The sequence below is a fragment of the Cricetulus griseus genome, chromosome 2, assembly GCF_003668045.3.
Source record: "Cricetulus griseus strain 17A/GY chromosome 2, alternate assembly CriGri-PICRH-1.0, whole genome shotgun sequence".
NCBI classification, from domain to species: domain Eukaryota; kingdom Metazoa; phylum Chordata; class Mammalia; order Rodentia; family Cricetidae; genus Cricetulus; species Cricetulus griseus.
The window spans coordinates 383,088,135-383,104,927 of NC_048595.1; the positions used below are offsets into that span (position 1 = coordinate 383,088,135).

The window sequence follows — 16,793 nt, forward strand, 5'->3', positions numbered from 1 at the left end:
ACAGAGCTAATAGTCCAGGCTGGGCTGATCTCCAAAGTGACAGGAAAGGTCTTGGGAGACTTTGCTGGAGATGGCAGTTCAAAGATGAACCAGGCTTTTCCAAGAAGAGGAAAGATACAATATGTCAAAATACTGTATTTGATGGTTAATATTGTCAATTCAACAGGATTTAGGATCACCTAGGGGACAAACCTCTGGGTGTGCTCAAGAAGGGGTATCGAGACAGTTAATTGAGATGAAAAGATCAACCCTCAATGGGTGGCATCTGTCCATGGGCTAGAGTCCTAGACTGAATAAAAAGGAGAAAGTGAGCTGAGCCCCAGCATTCATCTCTTTCTGCTTATTGAATCAGTGTGACCAGCCATGGCTTTCTCCTGCCATCATGAGTTCTCTGCCATGATAGACTGTGCCCTCAAACTGTGAGCCAGAGTAAAATCTTCCTTCCTTACACTGCTTTTGCCAGGGACTGTCATAGTAATGAATACAGTGCGTTATTGTGCTGGCTAGTTTTGTGTCAGCTTGATTCAGGGAAGAGTGATTTGAGAGATAGGAACTTCAGTTGAGAAAATGCCTCCATAAGATTGGGCTGCAGGCAACCCTGTATGGCATTTTCTCAGTTAGTGATTGATGTGAGAGGGCCACATCATTTGTGGGTGGCATCACTCCTTTGTTGGTGGTTCTGGGTTCAATAAGAAAACAGGCTGAGCAAGCCAGTACGCAGCACCCCTCCACGGTCTCTGCATCAGCTTCTGCTTCCAGGTAGGTTCCTGCCCTGTTTGAGTTCCTATCCTGACTTCTTTTGATGATGAACAGTGGATATGGACGTGTAAGTCAAATAAACCCTTTCCCCCAACTTGCTCTTGGCCATGTTGTTTCATTGTAGGAATAGTAACCCTAAGATAGTTACCAAGTGTGGTAGGGGTACATGTCTTTCTTCATGCTTGTTTCTGTAGGTGACCATGTTAGGTACATAACTACTCAAGCATTGAGGCTAATGGCACTCCAGGATGAACTATTGTAGTATGTGTCTGGGCAGCTAGACTCTAGTACTTTTGCCATTGTATTTATTGTAATTGTGATCAATCTGAGCCCTGTAGTGGAGTTTTAAAACTGTTCCAGGAACCAAAGGAGCCATGCTATTTAATTTTCTGTGATATGAGATGTTTCAGCACTGAAGTGGACTGGCCAGTGGATTTCCAGGCTTGTCTTACCCCACCCCTTCTATATACCTTTGCATCGTTCTTCTGGGCCAAGTAATGGCTAGCATCTTCTAGAAAGCCTTTCTCAGACCACTGCTGCCTTTTCCTAGACACAGTGTGTCCACTTCTTTCCACCAGGTCCCAGTTCCGCTTGAGCCTGCCTGAGGAACATCTGCCAGAGAGGCTGCCCAGAAACCTGATATCATTTCATTTTGGGGTGCAACTAACCTCAATGACAAAAATTCTTTGAGAATGTTAGCAATCTATGGCTATAACACCCTAAACATGCTGATCTCATCTGAAAATGTTAGCAAACTGATTTTCGCTTAACCTTAGGGTAGTAAGTGCCAAAGGCTTCTATGTTGTAGACTGAACACTAGGCCACTGTGTGGGTGGCCATGCTTGGATGGGCATCAGAGTGTGCTGAGCTGTGGCCTGAGAGAAGGCAGTGAGCAGGTGACTGGCTATGCAGCTGCTGTGGGTACAGTTGAGACAGTTTCCAGGCTACCATGGAGGTAGGGAAACTTAAATTTATCTGCTGGCATCTTGTTGAATTGAGAAATTGGGAATGGGAGTTTGGGAGACTGAGGCATACTGCAGGTTTCCAGTGCTGGGGAGGAGGAAGCTAGTGTGAGGAAAAGAGCCCCAGATATCTGCAGAGGATACCCCAAAGTCCCTGGTCCAGCATGGCTTATTTCAGGAGTGGGGTGAGATTTCCTGAGATAGCTGGAGATAGTTAGCACTGGCCTAAGCAGAGAGTTTAGAACTGAACGCTGGAGGGAGGGAGTACAGAGCCTGACTCAGGAGCCTGTGCCTCCAGCCCTCTGGAGGATGCGGTCATGTTGACCGAAACAGACATGGTGCTATATTACAGAGGCATTGATTGATCCCAGCACATTAAGCATTCAACAAGGTAACCAGCATGCAGTGAGATGTGAACATGTGACTCACAGTCAGATGAAAGCCAGGGATTAGAAGAAACAGACTTCCAAATCAACAATGAAACATTGAAGCACCCGGTAAGAGATGGGTAGATGTCAGACTTCACAAAAGGTTCATAAGTGGCCCCAACATGAGAGTCTGCACAGTGCTCAGGGTGATCAGTCATCATAGAACTGATTAAATCACAGCAGATGCCATTTAACAGTCCTATAATGGCTGAAATGGAAAAGCCCAACCGCAGTGAATCTTGACCAGGATATGCAGACACTGGAACTTCGGTCTGTTGTTGGGGGATGTGCAGTATAGCACAGCACCTTGGAGAACCTTCTTAGGGAAAATTCTACTTCCTGGAGAGGAGGCAGGTGCTCAGGACATTGCCCTGCAGGCAGTTATCCAGGTTGTCTCTCCAGAGGAGGGAAGTAAGTGGTGATGGATGCTGTCAGGTATTGTAGATCTGACAGGACTTGGCTGGGTCTGGCTAGCTGCAGTTTGCCTCATACATTGTTGGTGTGAAGGCAAATTAATGCAGCCCCTGTAGATGAGTGGAAGTTCTTCTGAAAATTTAAAGTGGAACTAGCATGTTGGCCCGCCATACCTGAGTATGAACCTGAAGGCATCTAAGTCAGCTTACTATAGGTACCTGCAAGTCCATGTCCATTGTAGCCCTGTTCACAGTAGCCTTGATGCCCTTCGACAGAGGAATGATGCTGAAGACTGAGGATGAACCCACAGCGGAATTTGGTCAATGTGAAGTAGAAAGGGTAATTTTGGGGAAGAGGAGGGAGGCCAGCAGGGAGGGGGAGAGATCAGAAAAGGGCAGTGTGGGGGTAATATGGTCAAAGACCATGAAGTACTTACATGGGAACATAACAAAACATACCACTTTGTGCAGTGAATGTGTGTTAATTCTAAAAAACTGGGGATGAAGGTGTCCGAGCTGCAGGAAGTTTGCAACCTTGCAGATACCAGTAGTGCCTCCTTATAATGGGAGTCTTCTACTGGCCTGACTGGTGCCCCAACCCTCCCAACACCAGCTGTGCTGTGCTGTGCTCTGGTCTGTAAACCTCTTTCACATTTGCTTAGATAGGCTTATTCCATGTCCACACAAACAGGGATCTGATCTTCCCTGTGGTAGTTTGTATTCCTAGGTGTGGAGTCATGTCTCTACCAATGGACACATTGCTTACTTCTGGTGATTCTCCCACAGTACTATCTGCTATGAAGACCTCAGGCATAGCCCTTGCATGGTCAAGGATATAACACTGTAGGCTTCCTCAGTAAAGTGGCTGTTCAGAGGTTTTTAAAAAATCTGATCAAGTAAAAATTACCCCAGTTTATACTAACAGCAAACTTCCAGAGAGCAGCTGTGTACCCAGTCTTTTCAGTATTGGGTGTCATTGTTCATTTACAATTTAATCCAACCTTATGTTGGAGGATTTCTTACTTTAATGTGTAGTCGTTTGGTCACATCACAGATGTTCTGCTTTTGGGTAGCCACTGCCATTTATTCTGGGATCTTCATTTTTCTGTGGGCAGTTTGTCTTTTAACTTCTGTGTGTGTTCTTTATGTATGAGTAGTGGGAACCTTTTTATATGCTACATGAAACTGTCAAGCCTGCATTTGCTGTTTTAACAATCTACTCCCTTACACTGTATAGTTACATCCCAACTTGTGTACTTAACTTATTAATCTTTTTATTTGTAGTGACTGAGATGCATGTTTTATTTTGGAAGGCCTTTCCCCATAAAATATAGCAGAAGGCTGTTTTCCTTCTGTGCCTCAGTGTTTCCTTTTACACACAGAAACATGCAGCCAGGCTACACTTAGTTAGGTCTGTTATCATTCAGACTTAGTTTTGTGGTGAGACACAGAATCTCTTCTAGAAATAGGTGCAGGGTTGTGTGAATGCCATTTTATCACATCTCAGTGCTCATGTGTTCCCAGTTTTGATTTTGCCTGCCTCATGGGTCTCTTTCCCTTTGTCTCTCACAGAAGGCTCCTGTCTTCTTGTAACCCTGTCTTAGATGTTCTTAACTATTACTGCAAATCTCTTCACAGGCTTTATTTTTTAAAAAGGTATTTTATTTTTATTATTTTAAGCTATGTGGAGGTTTCTGTCTGCATGTGGGTGTGTGCATATGAGTGCTGGTGCCCACAGGGGCCAGAGGCATCAGATTCTCTGGAGCTGGAGTTCCAGATGGTTGTGAGCCACTTGATGTGGTTGCTGGGAATTGAACTCAAGTCCTCTGGAAGAGCAACAGTAACCCCTGAGCCATCTCTCCAGTCTCACATTCTTTATTTTACATATCGTGTGGTGTGTGGTGTGTGGTGTGTGGTGTGTGGTGTGTGGTGTGTGGTGTGTGGTGTGTGGTGTGTGGTTTGTGGTGTGTGGTGTGTGGTGTGTGGTGTGTGGTGTGTGGTGTGTGGTGTGTGGTGTGCATGTCTTGTGTGTCTGTGCACATGTGCATAGAGGCCAGAGTTTGATGTCGTGTTTCTTCCTCAAATTTTCTCCACTTATTTTCTGATGCAGGGTCCCTCACTGAATTCAGAGTATTTGTCTAGACTAGCTGGCCAGCAAGGCTCAGGTTCAGGCTCAGGGATCCTCCTGGCTATGACTCCTGCCCAGCATGCTGGGATTCCAACATGTGCTACTGTATAGATATGTGGGTGCTTGGATTGGAATTCAGGTCCTGAGGCTTGTGTGGCAATCACTTTAAAGACAGTCATATCCCCAGCCCTACGGTTAATTGCTTTTGAGAATTTTGTTGGCTCTTAGAGCCTTGCTCTTTAAGATGAGCTCGAAAAATTTTAGGATACATCCAACAGAGCCCATTGCAATTTTAATTCTCTTTGTATTAAAATTACATTTTGTGTGTGTGTGTGTGTGTGTGTGTGTGTGTGTGTGTGTGTGTGAGAGAGAGAGAGAGAGAGAGAGAGAGAGAGTTTTTCAGTTTGAAACTCACTTATCTATCCAATGTGTTTTGATTTGTCTTGCTCTTATTAAGCATCTCTCTGTGGTCCTTGCTTTTCTTTCCTGCTGTGCTGTATACTGAGCTTCCTCAGTTTCCCTGTGTTCACTCTTGACCCTCAAGTCTGTTGTCCACACAAGGCCAGGCTCTTCTTGACTCAAAATTTGTCAGTTTTCATGTTCTCTGTGGAACTGGCCTGACCTCCAGATGTAACATTCCGTGCTTAGTTTCCTATCGCTTCTGGCCCTTTCTGTTGAGTGGTTATTGTTGTAATTTTAAAAAGCAGCACGTGAGAGAAAGATGCCATGTGAAAAACCGAGGGGTTTTTATTAGGGGAAAGGGATTGTAAAAAGGGGTAATGATTGGGAATGTACTGTGTATGTTTATCTTATTGACTGTTGAATAAAATACTGTTTGCCCGATGAAATGGCAAGTTAGGCAGGACTAAGAGTCAAAGAGGATTCTGGGAAATGTAGTAGAGAAGTGATGATCCAGACAGGAAATGACATAGCAAGGAGACTCATATTTAAGTGAAGGAGAAACAGGAAGGGTCCTTTTTTCCCCTCCTCCTCCAGCGGCAGGATGTGAGCCACTGGCAAGGAGGGATGCCAATAAGGCATCCGATAAGATAAGTCTTATAACATATATAGATTTATGATAATTAAGACTCAGCTAGCAGATGAGAGAAGTCCTAGTCATTGGCCAAGCAGCTTTGAACCTAATACAAGTTTCTGCATATTCTGCGCCTAACTCAGGCCGGGGGGGGGGGGAGAGGGCTGGCGTAAAGCTCACACATGTTGGTGGGGCTCAGGTGGCTTTTGGCGGAAAGATTTATCGTAACAGGGTAAGGAGGAGACGGGGGAGACTAACCTCTGAGGATAGGAGCAACAGGAGAGAGGAAAAGAGATGGGGGAGGGAGGGGAAGGAGGGGAGGGGAGAGGGGAGAGGGAGAGAAGAGAGAGAGAGAGAGAGAGAGAGAGAGAGAGAGAGAGAGAGAGAGATGGGAGGTAGGCAGGGCCCTTTTAAAAGGGAACATAATGAATAGGCACAGGTGGTGCTCTTAGTGGCAGCAGATGAGGGCGTATCTTGTCAGAACTCCAAAGGTAGGTCAGTACAAATGCCTAAATACTACCAGTTATGGCTTGATATTTGCTTTCCTGGGAGGTGACCCCTTCCCAGTGCTAGGCACAGGCCATATTTGTTGTTGCTCATGGCCTTGATTTCTTTACCTTTGGCTGCCTGTCTAGCCCAGTGGAACTATACCTTAAACTTTGTCGAGCCTGGCACCTGCCTCTCTCCATGCTCATCTTTAAGGGAAGCCTGCCAGTTAGTTTCCTTACATGGCCTGCACAGTTTTTAGGCTCACACCCTTCACAGTATTTGCTTCCCTATTACACAGGGAAAACCTGTTGGCTCTGGCAAGTTTGTGCACTGCCCATCCTGCTTAGTGTGAACCTGCATCTCCTGCTTGGTTCTTGCTTGTTCTTCTTCAGCTGGCTGCAGGCTGCTCAGATCGATGGTTATAACGATCATATCTCATGTCTAACTGGGCTATGGTCAGAGGGAGAAAGAGGCTTGTTTCCAAGGATTTCTTAAGAGCGAGGACTCTCCTAGAGTCCTGAGCAGTTGTGCTGTTCTCCCGGTATCTAAGATGGAACCCCATGCTGAGCATTGGTGGCTCATGCCTTTAATCCCAGCACTTGGGAGGCAGAGACAGGTGGATCTCTGTGAGTTCAAGGCCAGTGTGGTCTACAGAGCAGTTCCAGGACAACCTCCAAAGCAATACAGAGAAACCCTGTCTCAGAAAAAAGGATGGAACCCAGCCCCATTGCACATGACCATGGGGGGGGCAGGGGGGCTTTGCTCTGCATTATCTGAGTGGGGTCTACTTGACTGGCTGCTCATCACACCTCAGCATGTCAGTGTTGATCTCAGGGAATTGTGGGTACTTTCCTTAGATGACATTCTGCTAGAGAGGGAAGTATGTTTGTGGCATCTGTCATTGTGGAGTGTGGCTTTTCCCCATCAGTAGATTCTTCACACCCATTTCTGCACCCTTGGAGTGAATCTTGTGATAGATACTATTCTTCAGATATACTGACGTGTTTGTACCTCTTAAGACTTTCTTTGGGATCTCTGTATTTGTAAGTGGTATTTGAGGGTGTTACTAAGTCTTTAAGAATAGGAGTTAATACAGTGAAAAGAACCTGGCATTAAAGGCCAAGTTACTTAACCTCTCTGAAACCAGTTTTCATCCATGGACAGGGCTCACAGGCCTGCTTAATCCAAGCTGCTTTGAGGAGCCTGTGAGACAATGTATGCAAAGCTCTTTTTAAACACTGAGCTTTGACAAAAAACGAGAACTTCATCTCATGCTGTATATTCAAGATTTTTGACTTTGAACTTTTTTTCTTCTTCATGGAGATGGGGTCAGAGAACATTAACCAGTGTGTTTTCTCAGTGCTTTTTTCATAAATCACAGCCAGAAACCAGTGCAGCAAGGAGGAGGGAGAGGTACTGTGAGCCTGGTAAGCAAAAGTTATCAGCATTTAGTTATTAGACCTCCATTCTCCATGGCATCCTTGGGGCGCTGGGGGAGATTTGATGTTTTCTGAGGTCCCTGTGAATGCAGGTTATTGCTGGTGTTGTCGCCCAATTACTCTCTACTTATTTTACTTAGACTTTAGTAATTGGAAAAAGATTAGATGTCAGGACTTTGCATTTTGTTGATTGTATTACCAAAGTCTTCTTTGTAATCACTTCTCTTATTCCTGGTATTAATCATGAGCTCCAAGCTGTTAGAAGAGTCTAATAGTAGATTTCTAACAGAAGCAAAGGAAGCAAAAATTGCCTTTGTCTTGCTGGAACTGGAGTGTGTAGATGTCCCTACATACCCACATGAGCCCTCTAGTCACCCAGGAGATCAGTGATAGGCAGAATCAGGGTCTACTGTCCTTCCCCACTGGCCATTCACTCACCACCTTGGTTGTAGGCACCTCTCTCATTGGCCAATCCTTCTTTGGTTCTGCTCCTTGGTGGTATTTGTAAAGACACCCGGCCTTGTGTTTGTCCACTGTGAAGCTCTCTTATCCTAGATGTGTATTGTGTGGCTCACTTTTGTCAGTGCTTCATGAAGACAAGCTTACCTCCCTGAGACCAGTGCCCAGAAGATGTCTTGGATGGGTATTAAAAAGCAGTGAGTGGGATGGAGTGGGAGAGAGAAAGAGGGCCAGCTAAGATGTCAAATGGAGACTTAGCATTGTGGGTTCAAGGAGACACTGAGATAGTGGGAGGGGAGGGAGCTGGTGCCCTTGATGCCACTGTCGTAGGGAGGAAGGACCTCACCTGTCCCAAGGTGGCATCAGAGATACCTGGCTGCCTTTGACAGACATATCCTATCTAAGCCTTATAAAACAAAACAAAAACCAGGCAATGCTCTGCTTTGCATTAATAGAGTGGTGACTCATTATCTTTTGTGTACTGAGGACAGTTACTCTCTGAAATGTTTATAATTTAGGCTTACTTAGATTCCATTTGTGGGGCTCCCTGACCCCCAGGGACACTGATGGGATATGGTAAGATGCTTTAGAACCATTTCTAACCCTGATTTTCTCTGTTCTGTTTTTTTTCTTCCAATAGAAGAATTACGGAAGCTGAGCTGGTCTGGAATCCCAAAGCCAGTTCGTCCAATGACATGGAAGCTTCTCTCAGTAAGTCTGCATGCCAAGGCTCAGCCTAGTTATTTTCTCCTGTATGTACAGTGGCCTGTTACCTGGCTGGAGGAGCATGACTTGCTGGCCATGGCTGTACACTTGTCTATCTTGGCTGCATAATGACACAGGACTTTGCTGTGGCCAAGATGGCATTGTCTAGTTTTAGCTTATTTCAAGATTGGTTTGGCAAGTCTGACAGAAAGTGAGGACAAGCAACAGCTCGTGACAGCTGTGTTAGTTCCCTCCAACTTCTACCAGTAAAGAATCACTATATGCAGGCTCATGACTCAGGAGCTTACAGTATAGAAAACCATATAGTTCAGAGGAAATGGGTATTGGTAATGCTGTTATTGAATAAGAACAAGAGGAAGAGGACAAAGAGAAAGAGGAAGAAAAAGAGAAAAAGGGGGAAGAAGAGCAGGAAAAGGAAGAGGAAGAGAGGAAAGAGGAGGAGGAAGAAGAGGAAGAAGGAAGACAGTAAAAGGAAGAGAACAGGAGGTTTTGGAAATAGCTTGTTTTTACAATAGAGAGTGGGGGTCAGTTCCCTGAACCCCAAGCTGCCAGTCCAAAAACCCTTCTGAAAGAGTTTAGCGGTTGTTGGTGGTTGGCTGAATGCCCTCACCTACTTAACCCTGGCTTAAGATTGGAAGCAAGAATAGTTTATTGACAGTTTTCTTCTCTTTTCCTTTTGTTTTATTTTTGAAGATCAGTCACTGGGAACTATAGGCCCCTACTCTAAATTGAGTTTGACTTTCAGTGTTTAAAAGACTTGTGCTAATGAGTTGTAATAAATTTTCAGTTCAGTACCTCGTAATCCTAAATGCAGATGCAGCTCCAAACAGCAAATATTTATTGATTAAATATCTCTTGCAATTAAGGCTAGACCTGCTGCGATCACTTGTGCTGTATTTTGTGGTTTTCAAGTGTTTATAACCACATTTCTAAATGTCCTCTAAGAGAGTTATACACTGTTGATTGGTTTGTAGGAAGTTATGATGTAAATGCCTGGAAGCCCCTCTGTCATAGATTTGTGTTCATCAAGCATGGGCTGGTCTAAGTGGAAAGTCTCTTGAGAGGCTTTTGCACCTGCTCTTTCCTTCACATCTGTACCTGTGGAAGTCATAGCTGCAGTTCCCTGATCTGCTTAACTGCATAGTGATTGCCATGTCAGTGGGCACAGAGCATCAGAGGAACAGCAAAGGTTGAGATGGGGTGAGTGATGGGCAGCTCCACCCTATTGATGTGGACCTGGGATTGCGTACACAGGAGTGCTGGCAGTGTAAACCAAAGAAAATCTTTTGGGTGCCTGCCTAGAAACAGTAAAGGCTATGGAGACCCTATTGTAGCTTGAAAGAAAAATAGCCCTCAAAGGAAGTGACATTATTAGGAGATGTGGCCTTGTTGGAGGAAGTGTGCCACTGTGGGAGCAGACTTTGAGGTTTCTTTTGCTCAAGTTACCCTCAGTGTGACTGTTCAGTTGACTTTCTGTTACCTGCAAGGTGTAGGACTCCCAGCTGCAGCACCATATCTCCTGGCATGGCCATTTTGCTCCTTTCTGTAATGATAATAGACTGAATCTCTGAAATTGTAAGCGAACCTCCTCAATTAAATATTTTCCTTTTAAGAGTTGCCATGGTCATGGTGTCTCTTCACAGCAATAAAAACCTTAACTAAGATAGACCTAGATTCTTCTAGGAAGAGGTCAGGGGCTCAGACATGCAGCAGGATATGTTCAGCACAGTTTGGCACAGTATACCTATGAGATGTTCAGGGCTAAAAGGAGGGGTTGGGATGGTACTATGGGGTGGCCAGTTCCTAGGGTTGGTTTTGTGAGGGGAGGCTTTACAGTGTGTCTCTAAGGCATTGCAAGTGCACAGGGAGGGCAGGAGGACTAGGGCATTTCTCAGGCCTGAACTGACAGATGAGAAGGTAAATGCCAGATTAGTGAGCACATCTGCGCTTTACCAAGAGTAGCTCCAAGGGAGAGTATAACTAGTGAGGATGCCAGGCAAGGGTCCTTGGCACAGATGCATGCTCACATAGCATCTCTGGAGCTATTTGGATGAGGGAGTTGGGGAGATCATAAGGTAAATGGATGAAGTAGGGGTGTGGCAGGTCAGTAGCACAAACTAGGCAAGTGCTCCCCTTCAGACCTCTGTAGGAAGGCAGGGCAGAGGGCCAGGATCAGAGGACAGCATGTACAGTTGACACCAAGGTAACATGGCCCTCATCCTGAAGTCCTTGAGCCAGGGGTGTGCAGCTGCTTCTGGAAGGAGAACAACTGTAGTTGGATTTTTTTAAAAACTCCTTTGCTCTTTACTCTTTGTGGGGCCCACCTTCCAGCTCCCAAATAATTACATGGAAGCTTATTCTTTCTTATGAATGCCTGGCCTTAGCTTGGCTTGTTTCTAGCCAGCTTTTCTTAACCTAAATTTTCTCATCTACCTTTTGCCTCCGGGCTTTTACTTTTCTCTATTCTATATACCTTTCTTTCTTTTTACTTAGTGGCTTGCTGTGTAGCTGGCCCTTGGTGTTCTCTCTCCTTTTCCTTTCTCACTCCTTCTTCTCATTCTTTCCTTCCATTTATCCTCTCTGCCTGGCCGCCCCACCTATCCTTCTCCTGCCTAGCCATTGGCCATTCAGCTCTTTATTAGACCAATCAGGTGTTTTGGGCATGCATAGTAACACAGCTTCACAGAGTTAAACAAATGCAACATAAAAGAACGCAATACATCTTTGCATTATTAAGCAAATATTCCACGGCATAAATGAATATAAGTCATCTTAAATTAATATTCCACAACAAATAACCTGGAAAATCATTGGTCAGTATATCTAGTTATTGATGGAGACTGACTAAACTCTGTTTCAGGCACTGTGTTTGGTGCTGGAAAAGGACAGGGCATGCCTGAGACTAAGTCCCAGCCCTCCTAGGTTCTGCACAACACAGAGAGAATGCTTACTCATAAGTTACTATGTAGCACAGGCCTGGGGCTTACAGCATAGAAAAGGAGTCATTTCCGCAGGACCCTGTTTCTGAGCCTCCATTGCTTCTTTATTGAATGCTTGGTGAGTGCAGGACAAGGCATACTCAGATTTCTTTAGAAAATGTGTTTTCCCAGAGAATGAGCAGGTGACTGTTACCAAGTAATTCTGAGCCATGTCTGGCAGGGAAGCTGGGAGGGGTTTGAGTTGGGAAGGGTTGGGAAGAAGTCAATGGCCAAGGCTAAACGTGTATGGATGGAGTCTGGCCACTAGAGCAGGTAGAGAGACTGGCTCTTCTTCAGGGCTTTCTATTGCTGTGAAGAGACACCATGACCATTGTAATGCTTATAAAGGAAAACATTTAACTGTGGCTGGCTTTCAGTTTCAGAGGTTTAGTGTATTATCATGGTGGGACATGAGAGTGCAAGCCGACATGGTGTTGGAGAAAGAGCTAAGAGTTGCACATCCACAACAGAAGCAACTGTCACACTGCATAGCTTGAGCATAGGAGACCTCAAAGCCCACTCCCATAGTGACACACTTCCTCTAAGGCCACACCTACTACAATAAGGCCATACCTTTTAATAGTGCCACTCCCTATGGACCAAGCATTCAAACATGTGAGTTTATGGGGGCCATACCTGTTCAAACCGCCCCACATGGCATTGACTTTTCCAAGCACTTGGCTCTGAGATGCTGTTTCTGTGCAACCTGCTGCCTGCCAGTGCAGGACCTGCATGGGAGAGGAAGCCGCTTAGCTGGGATGCTGGTCCGACATGGAGTACCCAGGTAGGGTAGGAATTGGTTCTTTCTCAGCTGAACTAGCTGGACCCTGGAACTTGCCTGAGAATGACTTTTGTGTTTGATGGCTACTTGCAGATGCTGCCAGCCTCAGTATGTGTCTTAGTTTGGGTTACTATTGCTGTAATGAAACACGACCAAAAGCAAGTCAGGGTGGAAAAGGTTTATTTGGCTTATGCTTCCACATCATAGTCCATCACTGAAGGAAATAAGGACACGAATTAAAAAGGTTAAGGACTGGGAGACAAGCTGATTCAGAGGCCACAGAAGGGTGCTGCTTACTGGCTTACTTAGCCTGTTTTCTTGTAGAACCCAGTGCCACCGGCACAGGGCTAGCCATACCTACAATGGGCTGGGCTATCTCCTATCAATCACTAAGAAAGTGCTCTACAGGTTGCCTGTAGCCTCTTATGGAGACATTTTCTCAACTGAAGCTCCCTCTTCTCAAATGACTCTAACCTGTGTCAAGTTGACATAAAATTAGCCAGCATAGTATGTTTTCTGTAATAAAGGTCTGAGGGGCATGTCGGTCAGTCACAGGGTATTTGAGGGGGTGGTGGAGATAGAGAAGACTCTCTCTTGTCCAACTTGCCCTTTATACTGTCTCTGAATAGCTCTGATTAACATGGCTTCCATTGTGACTGCCCTGGAAGCTGTCCAGGTTCTGGTTGCTGGGATCTCAGCAACCAATCCAGGTTGGACAAAAGTATCACAAATGCACTGAACCTGGTATCTGTGAGTCAGAGTGTCCCTGGAGCACCTGACTGTAAATAGCAAGAGCAGAGCGTGCTCAGTGAGTATGGACTCCTGACCTGTGGTCTCTTTCCATCTGGCTGCATTTTACTGTCACCCAGGGGGTTGGGCAGTGCTCATACCTGGACTTGGTGGTGCATCCAGGTAAAATCCCTATGTTCTAGGGCTCAAGGAATCATGCAAGACAGGACCAAGATGCTCATGAACCAGTTGGGAAGTTGGTCTCTGAAAGTTGCCCCAGTAAAAGTAGTTGCTCACTGGATCTGAGACACTTGGACTAGGAGTCTGGGCTGGGTGGTGGTGGGTGAGTGGGGACTAGATTATGAACCTAGTTCAAGGTCTGGCCCACTAGTGACTTTCCCCCAGCATGCATATGGTTTGCCATTAGCACAAGTCTAGTGTTCATGGACAAGTGTCAGTTTAATTAATGAGAGGAAATTCTGTTTTAGAGGAGAAATCTGGGTATGTGGCTCTTGTTCTGAAGAAGTAGCAAGAGTGCTGAGCCAGAGCACCCCATTAAACAGCAGTGATAATATTTAACTTTTAAATTGCATGCAAGCAGCATAGGACCTTTTTCAAAATTAGTCCCAAAGAGAATCATATTCTTGGCTTTTTTTTTTTAAAGTAACTATTTCAGAAAGTGAACAAAAACTAATTAAACACTGAACATTTATGCTAGTGAGTATATTGGCTAAAAATGACAGTGAGACCCAGGATCAACGCATCTTCTTTCAGTGTGTTGCAGTCGGTTTGCATATGAACACAGTGGGAGGGAACACATTGATTTTTGTGTCACTAGGACAGTTTGGATTTAAGTATCTGCATGCATTGTTTTACATTTATGATTAGTGTTTTTATAGCATGCTAATACAGCAATTAAGTCTTCTGTAGTTCTGTCATTTAAAATTCATTGCATACTTGAATGTATTTCATTTGCATAATTTCTAGTCTTGCTTAATTATCAAGAGGCCTCCACTTGCACATGTGTTTTTCCTGTAGGAAGGGAATGGCAGGAGAATGGGTGGGCCTTTTATGATGGCATTCTTGCTTTTTAGAATTTTTGTTTCATTAAGTTAAGTTTATATTCTTGGAGCAGGAAATTTCCTGAGAGTGCTCATTCTTTTCCCTAAGTATGCTGGCACCATTTGTGTGTGGCTGTCTACACTGTCTCTGCTGACTACTCTGGTGACTCCACTGTCCAGAACTGCAGACTGGGCCTGGGCCCTTCACTCTGGCTGTTGAATGCATCACTAAGCCTTTCATCTGCCAGGCTCTGTTTTAGTCTTTGCCCAGCTTGGACTTACTTCCTGCACATCTCCAGGCTCTGTCTAGTTTTCCATCATCTACTATCACAATCAAACCAAGCCAGGAAATTGTGCTTAGTCTTTCCTAGAGACTCTAATACAGTGTCACCCTTCTTTGGGTTGTATTGTGCTGGCATCATCCATCCATTCAACAAGCATTTGCTGAGTGTCTGTATGGGGTACAATGTTTTAAGCCCTTGGGGATATCTGTGAGCCAAAAGGGAGAGCTTACATTGTGATGGAAAGAGATGAAAGTACATTGGGTAGGGGAAGTTGACAGAGGTGATTGATGGGTGTTGGGCAGGATAAGAAGGAGGTCAGGGTGCTACTTATGTGGTCTTCATGGGCCTCACTGAGATGTGACATTTGAGCTAGGACTTGAGGGAGGGCCGTGCAGATGTTTGGGGACATAGTCTGGTCCTGACTATTTTAATGCCATGTTTGGTACAGTGTAGATTATATAGTCAGTAACCTTGATCCCCAGAATGGGTTGTCATGGATGATGAAGAGGTATGAGTGATCAATGCAGAAGCAATACCCTGAGACTGCAGAGGGAGAATGGAGACTGTCGAGGGGTGTGGGATGGTAAAAGGGTTGCCACTGGCCACAGGCATCTGAATGGCAGTTATCAGACTTGATCCCAAGGTGCCATCTGGGTCATTGTTGTAGGCCTGCTTCAGCTGTGCAGCCCTCTTTTCTGCACTACAGCAGCCAAGGAATTGGTGTGTGTTGCATGCAGCCATGTTCCTTCAAGCTTTATTCACAGAAACTGTCAAGTTAAGAGTTGCCTGGCCTGTGATTGGAGCCAGTGGGTCTCAGAAGAAGAAATAATGAGTTCAGAGGGAGACACTGAGGCAGGGAGGTGTGATTTTTGAGGCATGTTTAGCTGCTTAGACGGCAAAGAATCTGTCACATAGGGATGGGGCAGCATGTGTGATGGGGAGGTCCTTCTGTGTATATGTTTTGTCTTATTGGTTGATAAATAAAGTACTGTAGGTCAATAGGGAAGCAATTTATGCGGGATTAGGAGTCGAGGAGGATTCTGGGAAATGTAGTAAAGAGAAGTCTTGTGATCCAGGCAGGAAGTGACATAGTGGGCAGACTCAGAATATAAGCAGGGACAAGCAGGAAATCACTCTCTTCCTCCTCCCCCTCTCTTCTCTGTGGACCTGCCATGTGATCCCGGCAAGAGAAGATGCTTGCCGCCAGTGTCCCCGATAAGTCTTTATATATAGATTAATAGTTATAGCTGATAATTAAGACTGAGCTAGCAAGTAAGAAATCCTAGTCATTGGCCAGCAGCATTGTACCTAATGTAAGTCTTTGTGTGTTAATTTGGGCACCCACATGGCAGCAGAGCTTGGGTGGCTGGCTTAAAGATTTATTGTTACACATGTGTGTTCTGGCCAGGGAGGAGGTGAGACTAGGTGGGGCCCAGGCAGTGTGGGATCATATCCTGAGTGGGACAAGAGGGCATTGGGAATTTGAGGGACTGTTTTGATAAAGTGATCTGTTCTGGGTTTCTAACGCCTTAGCGCAGAGATAAGTATTACCAGGGCAGAGAGTGGAGGAAGGTGGGTCATGTATCTCTCACATGGACAGCTCTCTGCACTCTGGCTTCTCCCCAGAGTCATCTTCCTTGTTGACAGAGGACACAAGTGTAGTTGTGTGTGTGACAAGGCCTCAGTGTGGACTGTCCCTTCACTTTCTGTGAGTTGGGGTCAGCTGGCCTCTCTGACAGGTGATGTGGTGGGGAGGCTTTGGCTCGAGTCTGACCTCACTACCCTGTGGCTCTGATCATATCATTGTGGTTTGTCAAGTCTGTCTCCCTATCTGAAAGTAGGAACACTACCTCTAAATGGCAAGGACTGAAGGAGCACTGAGTTGCCCTGTGCCTGGTGGGGACCACACCCTCCTTAGAGACCCTGTGGATGGGCAGTTATCAGACAATGAACAAGATGTGTCTTAGGAAATAGTTATTCTCTAGGTTTATATGAACTGGAACTGAGATATCTATAAGGAGAAAGGAAGTATGGAATAAGCCTCCTGCCTGGATGGGTTGTCTCTGGGGGCAGCTTTTAACTGGATGAAAAATATGTCTGTACCCTCACCCTTGTAATTTTGTG

General features: G+C 45.3%; 1 protein-coding gene across 4 annotated transcripts in view; it reads left to right on the top strand.

Annotated features, from left to right (window-relative positions):
* The window catches only part of Tbc1d22a (TBC1 domain family member 22A), a 333,288-nt gene that overhangs the window by 68,296 nt on the left and 248,199 nt on the right, over nt 1–16,793 (top strand). For all 4 annotated transcript variants that reach the window (XM_027396204.2, XM_027396205.2, XM_035440810.1 and 1 more), the window contains exon 5: nt 8,751–8,821. In XM_027396204.2, coding sequence (XP_027252005.1) covers nt 8,751–8,821 — 71 coding nt within the window. The remainder of the gene's footprint in view (nt 1–8,750; nt 8,822–16,793) is intronic.